Here is a 9527-nt window from a genome sequence, read left to right on the forward strand (position 1 = left end):
CTCCACCTGAGATTACCACACCTCAGTATCATGCCTTTTTGTGTAAGTGTGAGCAACCAATGAAGCAGAAAGATACTGAAGCCAGGTGTGTGTGTGTGTGTGTGTGTGTGTGTGTGTGTGTGTGTGTGCACACGCGCGCGCACGTGTCAACGGGCATCAAATGCAACAGCTGACTTTATCGGTGTCAAACATAATGGATCACAGAGCATTTGACCTTTCTGAAAATAATTCTCAACTCCTCCTGCCTGCTTTCCTTTTCAGCGCCTTTCAGGTTCTTGACTGATTCACTTTAATAACAGCATTTTTCTTGTCAGCATGCTGGTTTTTCTATTTCAGCCGCCCAGGACATGACTGCTCTGCTATTTCTGATAGTTTCTGTGTGGGTGATGGACAGAGAGACGGACAGGCTGTGCAGAACAGTCGTGTAGTTGTGTCTCCAACAATCTCCCTTTTTGTGTCTCTATAAACAACCACAGTATCACAACAGCCTGATCGAAACTTAATCTGATTAACTGGCTCCATTTCTATTTATGGAAGCTTATTAAACAACGTGGGGCATCCTTACTACTATGCAACTGCTTAAGTGGATCAGTGCAGCTAATACAGTTACATCTCTCCACGGTTATAACCCTCTTGTTGAGCCCGTGAATCAGCACAGCTATTCTTAAACACTTGTGGAGAGTGATTTACTGCACTCCACACGACAACTGCACAGTCACAGCACACAAGAAAACTTTTTACTGGTTTCTTCATTTACTCTTCCGGATTCCCTCACAATCTCATGTCAAACCAGGTGCACATCTGCACTTGTTAAACCTGAGTCCATGTGAAAAGGTTTCTGCTGTCAGCTAGCATTAAGTTAAGGGCTGAATCACCGTATCTTCTCTGTAGGTGGGCTGAGCAGCAGTGGGGGAAGTGAAACCTACACTATGGTCATAGGCATACATTTTTCATCCTCTCATTGTTCTCGTCATCTGCTGAGTGCAATAACTGTGGCGCTGAACTGTTGCTCATTCTGCTGTGGACCCCCTAAGGGAGCAGCCCAGAGTCAAGCTCTCACTTAGGAAACAAATGAGAGGGCTTAATGACCCAGAGAGCCATAAAACACATTTAAAAAGGCATTGTTAAACTCGAGACATGCGTGAGGATGGATCTAAAAATAGCACTTCTCTTTTTACTTCCCATTAAACTGACATTTTTGAAACAGAGCTTGTTGAAACCTTGTGAGCTCGAATATTTTTCTTGCCAGTGGCCTCACTCCAGCATGAGCCAGTGTGCTGCCTGTGCTTGACCGCTGCATGACTGATTTCACAGTAAGAACTCTTGTGTTGAAACTGTAACTAATGAATGGCACTCTACATCTGTAACTGTGCAAGTGAGTTAAAGCTTTGTTAGATAAATTCACACGCTGACAGATATGAATGGCAGAAAGAGGTAAACATCTAAAATCAATCAGAATAACACAGAAATCATGTGACAAAAGGTCAAGAAACTCTGGCATGCAGCCTGTATGAGGGATTTACACCAAAACATGCACAAGGATCCAGAAAGGCGACAAACAAAGATAACAGATAAATAGGGGAAACACGTGCACCAAGAATTGCTACAATAGAAGTGCTTCAGGAAGTAAGGGCAGAGTGATGGGTTCAATTTGATTTGGATATGCAGAAATGTTATAGACACTCTTATAATTCTTTTTCAGCAAAAAAGTCAATTTATGGATCTAACTGACAGTGAGTGTGGTAAAAAAATACATCTGTTATTCAATCTGTAATACATATTAAAAAATAAAGTGAAGTGTAATACTGACTGCACTGTCTCTGTTTTCCTTTATAGTTAGTCCACAGAGGCAGTGCTGTTGTTAAACTGTCCAATAAAACATGTATTTATTATGTATTCAGCTTTACCTTCAGACAGACTGGCAACAGCAAATGTTATATTTCAACTCAGAGACCAAATTTTCTCCTCCAAAAGAAATTACAACATATATTAAAACACTACAGATAACAGAGTTGGTGGTAAGTACCAAAGGGATTTTTCTCCCTTGGACAACGGTGTACATTGACCGGCTGGTCATCTCTGGAGCTAAACTGTGAACTGCTGAGATGACCACCTTACATCTTCACATCTTTAAAAAAATTAATTTCTTAACTGAAATTATTTTTTGTATGAACTGAGCACTAGTTGGAAATCTAAATGGTTGCTTTCTCATCTGAACAAAATACCAAAACTTGGGTTAAAGGGTTAGTTTAGATACATAAAGTCTGATCGTCACGCAAAAATATCTGTAACATTGCTGCTTATCCACAACAAGCCCATCGCTCCCCCACAGCTTGCACTTCCTTATTTGTATGTGCTTTTGTATTTGATACATTTCCGAATTCGGAGCATGATTGTGCTTCATCTTTATAGACAGTTCTCCCCAACTGCCATTGATTTTTGTTTACAGAACTTCATGGGAAAATGTGGCTGCTCAAAATGCAGCCACTATGAATGCAGGTTCAACTGTTCAGGAACGTGTGACATTACATGCTTATTTCTCAGCCAGTGTGTCATAAAGGAGTGGCTGGCTTACATGTCTCAAACATAAGGATTAAAATGTCTGTAGCCATGTAAGTAGTCGAGATTAGATTAGGGATTGGATACAATAGAGTGACATGTTGCTATGCAGACTAGGTGTGTGATCTGCATGTGTTCAGCTCTCCAGTCAGGGCTTCTGTATACCATTAAAAAGTGTGAACATGTTTTATGATGCATATTTTAAGCATAAAATTGTTGTGTCCCTTGAAACCACAGCGACAACAGAGTATGTCAGTTTGTGCGTTCTTCACCTTGCTCTGTGTTGCTGTGGTCTGGCGTGTCAGTCCCTCCTCCTGCTGTGGCAGTAGTTGTCAGGCCTCCCGACGTCTCGCTGAGAGGGTCACTTCGATTGACACTCTCCCTGGAGCCGAAGCGGACGCGGGCACCGGAGCGGGAGCTGATGTCAGGAGACGTGTCGGACAGCCCCGGGAGGTCCTCTGCCTTGGTGGGCGTCACCGTGAAGCGCACTGATGCCATGGCAACTCACTTGGAAAAGTTAGACGAGGAGCGCAAGGGATGTATGGGAGGCAGGAGAAGATGGATGGCTAGGGGGCAGGTGTTGGGGAGGTTTCACGGACTAGCTAGCAGGGCTGTGCTGACTTGAGCTAAGCTAGGCTAGGCTTTCTCCCAGGTGATGCCGAGGTAACAGCGGCCACTACAATTTGTCCCTTTGCAGCTGCAATTCTCCATTGAAGCAAAGTAGTCGTCTTCCACCAGGCATGTGAAAGAAACTGTACCAAAGGCCTCTTTCTGCGCCTACAAGTGCAAAAGACTTTCTGATTCTGTTTGAAAGTGATACCAGCACAGGAACTATTTCTTTCCTATGAATGTGTGCATGTGGTTTTAAGCAGCTGGCAGTGATGATAATCACACATACATAAAGAGCTGAGGGGATCTCTTCTTGTAGTGTCAAGCTCAATCTTTTTCGTCTTCCTTATACGTCAAATTGAAATAGTGTTTCTGTACAGAATCTTTTCTACCTACTCTATGTCTTGATTCCTGTAGATGAGGACTGATGTCTTTCTCTCTGCCTTTTGTCACGTAAACACATATAGACTTTGTCTGACTTGCACCCTGGAGATAAAAGTGTCTTTCTACTTTTCTGCTGCAACCATCAGCAGTCACAGTAAGGGCAGGGGAGGATGTGATGGGAGAGAAATGATTGAGAAATGATTGAGGAAAAAATACAATAGAAGTTAGTTTATATACAGTGAAAAGGAACAAAATAAGTAGGCTGCATGTACTGTGAATTACAATTAGGAAAAGCAGCACTTTTCTCCACAAATTTGTATCTACAACATGTTGTCAGGCAGCCATTGTGTAATGTGTTTACTTGCAAAGATAATCAGTTTAACACAGTTTTACAATGCTTTCTCTGTTGTGCCATAAGACAAATTCACGTGGAGACAGCTGAAAGAGGAGGTCTGTATCTTTTTTGCCTTTAAATTCACCCCATGCTCCTAAAATCAACAAATACAGTCTCTAGCCTGCCTTCCTACACAATAAAACATCAACAAAACAGTTGCTAATCTAAATAATACATACATTGAGCAAATATTCATCATAACCGCCTAATTTCCTTTGTGTGAATATATGTCTCTTTTTACAAAAACTAACTCTAGGGAAAACTGTGTCCGGGGTTTTATCCTTCAACAACATGACACCTTTCTAAATGAAGGAGGTGTAAAACAATAACCAGTCTGAGCTTCACAGTTGGCCGGCGTGCCGTGCAGGTGCAAAGTCAACTATGCAATTTACTCTGTTGTCTTGGGAGAAAAAGTGACAAGACAGGTGGATATAGCTGAATTGTTGTTTTAGCTTGGTTCATAATTTAATTATTAAAAGGAGAGCGGTTCCAACCGGTTGTGCCAGTAGCTGCTGGCTGTTTTCTCTCACTCTGCATGCAGAGACATGGTCCACACACACCCCCCACCCCACCCCCCCCGTTTTAATGCTGCCTTTCTCTCACACTTTGTCAGTGCACATTCAGAGATGAACAGGGGAACAGACAGCAAGGTGGGGTAGATGGGTTTTGCACCTTTCATGCCCAGCTTGCAAAGCATGCCTGGGAAGAGAGTGGGGGGCTTATGGGGCTTATTTTCACCAACTTCCAGCTACATTTGAATCAGTGGGAGAGCTGAGGCCTATCCCAGCACTAGCACGCATTGTACAGCAAAAACCCGGGAGAGGTTATCAGTCTAGACAAACACATTCACACCTAGAGGCAATTAGTCTTCAATACAACTCTATGGCATGTCTTTAGACTGAAAGAGAAACCAGAGGAAAGAGCAGAACAAGGTGCAGAACATTTTGTTCTCCTCTCAAATAATTTAACCTGATTTCTGCTTATTTGAGCGCATATTTTGTATTTCAGGGGATTCTTTTTCTGCTCAATAACATTGATATTATGCTTGTAATATAGCACAGAATCAATGATGTGTTACCCTGATTCACATTAACCATATGCTGTGAATTATGCTTTCAATCACAGGAGAATAATATCACCTGTGACTTAACCTAATATCTTCATTTATCTTCCAGGCTGTATTACCAGTGTATGCAAGATAATTTTCTGAATTTGCTGCACTATTAGTTGATTGACAGCTTGACAACTTGATTGACAACTATTTAGATAATATATCATATTGATAGTATAATCTTTTTTTTATTTGATGCATTTATTTGCTGTACATGATAGTAAACTGAATATGTTAAGGTTTTGGACTGTAATTCACAGAAAACGAGACATTAAAAGACGTTACATTGGGTTTTTTTCACTATTTTCTGACATTTTAAAGACTAACAACTGATTAATGAACCTAGAATATAACCATTAATGAAAAAATCCTTAGTTTGAGCCTTGCAATGTTTTATCAGAGTTAAATGAGCAGTACAGGGCTGTAATGTTAGCCGGTTGGCTAATTTTTTCAGTAGGGAGATAATAAATGGGTGTTTAAGTGCCACAGCATAGCACCTGAGCTCATATCCAAAATAATGTTACAATTATTACAGTATAATTAACTAGATAATAATCCAAAAATAAAGAGATAGTGTTGTCCTGGTCTCGTGTTCAATCAGTCTCAATCACAGGGGTTTATGTAAATCCAGCTGTAATCATTATGACCCAGGGACAAGCATATAACCAAACTAGCCTTTACCAATTAAAAACAAAATCCTTTAATTAGTTTCAACCTGCTGAAAGCCCAGTTGTTGCTGATACTCGCTTGCTAGCCACCACTCAGTTGCCATTCTAAGCCAATTAAGCTAGCCATAATAATTCTGGCTTGAACCGGTCAGTAAACGCCTCCCGATATTATTACACATTCAGACCTGGCGTTGTAATGAAATTGTAAGAATATGTGTTGCTTCAAACATGACCTTAAGACAACATTTTCATGACAAAAGGAATGCGGCATCTGGCGTTAAACCGCGGCGGTTTAAACGCATTGAGAAAAACTGGTGGAGTAATTAGCGTGTTATTGGCAAAGTTGTGATTTTCGATTAAAGTAAGCATCGTATAATGAAGAGCTGCGCGTGAAGCACTCAGCCATCACTTCTATAGATACAGGAGGAGGGGGTTGTATCGGGTGAGGTGGTCACTGACGGTACAGCTAGCCGAAGCTAACGTTAGCCATGCCGCTGATAAACTGTCAACTCCGCGGAGCTCCTCAGATATCTCACAGACAGCGACAAACGCCCGTTGAAAATTTCAAACCCCATACAGCAGTCACATAAAGCGCTTACCTGTTTCAAGTTAACCGTAAGAAATGCTTCCACCATACGACTGTTTTCAGTTACATCTGGGAAGAATTGGCTCCGCTCCCAGGTTTTCACGGCACTTTTTTGTCCAACCGACCCAACAAAAAGGAAACATGCAATAGCGCGCGGCAGGTCCTATTTCCCTTGCCGTCGTCCCAACGGCATGCGCGTGCGTGATGACTAACAAACTGTCATCGCTACCTGGGAAATGTAGTCCTTGTAGCCCAGACATGGATTGTCTCTGTTTCTACTGTTTTTAATACTGCCTGCTTAAAATGTATTACTTAAATGTTGTAATAGGTTAAAAATCGTTTATAATGACGACACGAATACTTCAATAGAAATTTGAGGTACTTGTACCTTACTTATTTACTTGTGTTTCCATTTTATGTTATGTTTACACCACTACATTTAAGAGGGAAATTCTGTACTTTTTCTCCATGACAGCTGTAGTTGTTACTTTTCAGATCAAGAGCTTGCAACTCCCTGTCATTTTAAAGAAATTCATAATAAACATATAAAAAAACAACACAGTGTTTACAATTACGCCATTGGTTCCCAACCTTCTTGTCTTGTGACATCTTACAAAAACTAGTGTGCTACTTGGTCAAATTTCAGAGTTGCTAGCATTTCCACCGGTCCAATAACTGTTCAAGTTCCCAAAAGGTGAAAGTCAAAATAAATAAATAGATACAAGTTTGTTTAGAACTTTTCTTTTTCTCCTACCCCATTATTCATTTCACCAGTTGTGATTCTTTAGCAGGCCGTGACCCCTTGGTTGCCTTCATGCTCTATATGGAAGCATTTGATTTCTTATGTTTCCCCCACTGATTTTAGTCAGGTTTTATTCTTTAATTTGTCACCTACTCTGGATTTTATATACACTCAGACAAAAGAATAGAGTTTATGAACTGAACATTTATTCAGCATGAAAACAAAATCATAACAATAACCTAAACTGAATGTCAACAAATTACAGCACATAAAAAAATAATCAATGACAGCTGATATCCAATGCAATAACAGTCCCTTCGATTTGGGCCTGGAGCTTTCCTGCTCTTTGCTTTGCAGTCCTATCTTCGCCTTCACCCCTCCAATTCTTGGTCTCCATTGATCGACCTCTCCCTTCTTCCGCTTTCACCTCTGCCCTCTCTCTCTCTCTGTCTCTCTCTCACAGAACAGGTCTGGGCTGTTGGGTGAGCAGAATGCCGAAGCGTTTCTTCAACATCACCCGATGTCGGGAGAACTTGTCGTCTGGGGAGAAGCGGGCTGGATGGGCCGAGCTGGTGGGCTGCCCGTCAGGACATATCTTCTGTTGGTGACAAAGAAGGAAAGAGAAAGCTCAGTTGATTTCAGCACTGGGAGTGATGAATAAAAGACTTTTTATTGATAGTTCATACATTGCTTGTTTAACACTATTGCCTGTTTAATCATTTACTACAGTGGTCCCCAACCTTAAAATAAGTGAAGTCTCCTTGCACTACATCATCATAGGTCACATCGATCTATGAGCTCTAACCAAGACATGACTTTGCCTCCCTAGTCTCCTTTGAATCATTGTTTTAGGGCAGAAAAGGCAAAACCATCCAGGATTCCCAAGAAAAAAGTCAAGAGGAAAATAAATAAATGTTATTGTATGTAAAACATATAATACATATCTTTCTTTCCTTTCCTGTCCTGTTGATAACCTCACAACTCCTCAGATGTATTGTGTGCTTTGTAATGTTAAATCAGGTAACAGAGATCTGTATTATTGAAAGTTATGAACCTTTCAGTCTTGACGATTAGACGTTGTGGAAAAAAGTGAACGTTGCAGCTGAAAACTTATGACTGTGAAAAGCATATAAAACTAGGTATGCAAATAACAATTCTTATTACTGATTAATCTGCAGATTATATTTTCAACTAATCGATGTATTGTTTTGTCTACAAAATATCAAATGTCAGTCAATAGTTAAAAATGCCTGTTGTAATTTCCCACAGACCAAGATGAAGTCTTTAAATGCCTTGTTTTGTCTGAACAGTCCAGAACCCAGAGGTATTCAGTTCACTGTCATGTACGAGAAAAGCATCAAACACTCCACAGCTCATACCATTGCGGCAATGACTAAAGCAAGTAAATGATTATAAAGATAGGTACTGATTAATTATGTCAACCAACTAATTAATAAATCAACTCATAGTTGCAGCTTTTAGATAAACTGGATGTTAAACATAAACCAGGAGAGAATGAGAAATAAAGGAATATACATTTACATGTTTTGAATACTTTGTTTATTTTTTGCTTGCAAGAAGTATGAGAACACAACAACTTGGATTCTGGTAGCCTGTGGAGAGTATTTAATGTCGTGGATATCTGGTGGAATAAATTATGTCACAAATTGATTGATTGATTGATTGATTGATTGATTGATTGATTAGCCTATATATGATCAAAAGAACTGTTGTCTGCAGCTCCAGCTATCTGATTATTCCAATCAGTGCTAACTTCCAGCTGCATGTTTCCTGTGATAAGACTTCACTCGCTGATGTTGCTTTATGTTTACGTATGTCTTTTATTTCAATGAGCTTTGTTTGCCCCATGTTAAGTTTAACAGTCGAATTACAGGATTGAAATCATCTTTACGTTAACGTAATAACAATTATATACCAGCGTTTCCAGAGATTGATAATGTCCAACGAGCTCAAATAAGCCTCTATATCGACGAGCTAGAGTGAAACTAGGAGCAAAAATACATTAATGGAGAGTAAAGTCACATGTTGGGGATGTAAACATAACGTTACCTTCAGAGTGTAGACTCTGTCTCCCTTCTCGTCCACGTAATATTGCAGAAACATCGCGGCAGCACTTGTCTTGTAGATCCACAAAAATGAAAAAAATAATGATATTAGCTGACTTGTATCGAAAAGAAAACAAATTTTCTCCTTCAGTTTCCACGTGCAGCAAAGTTTCTCGTCGCCCGGATGGCAGAGCGGATATCCGGTCCTGAATTCAAAGCGCTCGGCATTCTGGGAAATGGAGTCTCCTAATATCTTCCTAAACACTTGCCCAAAGTCCCTAAAGGTAATTTCAAAGTACTAGCAGAGAGACACGAAAATGCTTCTGAGTTTCAAGGTTGATTTTTAACCTTGAAAAAGAAGCTCTTACCTCAAAGTTCTCTTTCTAGATTTCTTCTGGAGCTTTCAGC

General features: G+C 40.3%; 2 protein-coding genes across 5 annotated transcripts in view; both read right to left on the bottom strand.

Annotated features, from left to right (window-relative positions):
* slc12a6 (solute carrier family 12 member 6) overlaps positions 1-6455 on the bottom strand; it is a 28317-nt gene extending 21862 nt beyond the window's left edge. For 2 of the 4 annotated variants that reach the window (XM_023415357.2, XM_023415356.2), the window contains exons 1-2: positions 6325-6454; positions 2832-3685 (exon numbers count right to left, since the gene is read on the bottom strand). In XM_023415357.2, coding sequence (XP_023271125.1) covers positions 2832-3057 — 226 coding nt within the window. In that variant the 5' untranslated portion in view covers positions 3058-3685; positions 6325-6454. Of the gene's footprint in view, positions 1-2831; positions 3686-6324 lie in introns of all 4 variants that reach the window. The other 2 variants (XM_087176376.1, XM_023415358.2) reach the window with 2 other exon arrangements.
* Positions 6456-7237: 782 nt separating this feature from the next.
* Positions 7238-9323, bottom strand: nop10 (NOP10 ribonucleoprotein homolog (yeast)). The gene is made up of 2 exons (XM_023415333.2): positions 9124-9323; positions 7238-7651 (listed from the first exon to the last, which is right to left on the bottom strand). Exons 1-2 carry the CDS (start codon positions 9175-9177, stop codon positions 7511-7513), a joined length of 195 nt encoding a protein of 64 aa, XP_023271101.1. The 5' UTR covers positions 9178-9323; the 3' UTR covers positions 7238-7510.
* Positions 9324-9527: the final 204 nt, after the last annotated feature.

This window comes from Seriola lalandi, unplaced genomic scaffold, assembly GCF_002814215.2.
Source record: "Seriola lalandi dorsalis isolate HSWRI2012SDOR001 ecotype SW California unplaced genomic scaffold, Sedor1 jcf7180002054549, whole genome shotgun sequence".
NCBI lineage: Eukaryota > Metazoa > Chordata > Actinopteri > Carangiformes > Carangidae > Seriola > Seriola lalandi.

What these genes read in the sequence shown, in the direction of transcription:
- nop10 (XM_023415333.2), bottom strand. Translation starts at nt 9,177, where the DNA reads ATGTTTCTGCAATATTACGTGGACGAGAAGGGAGACAGAGTCTACACT. An exon ending in ACAGAGTCTACACTCTGAAG is followed by an intron (nt 7,652 to 9,123) that starts GTAACGTTATGT and finishes TGTCACCAACAG; the next exon opens with AAGATATGTCCTGACGGGCA.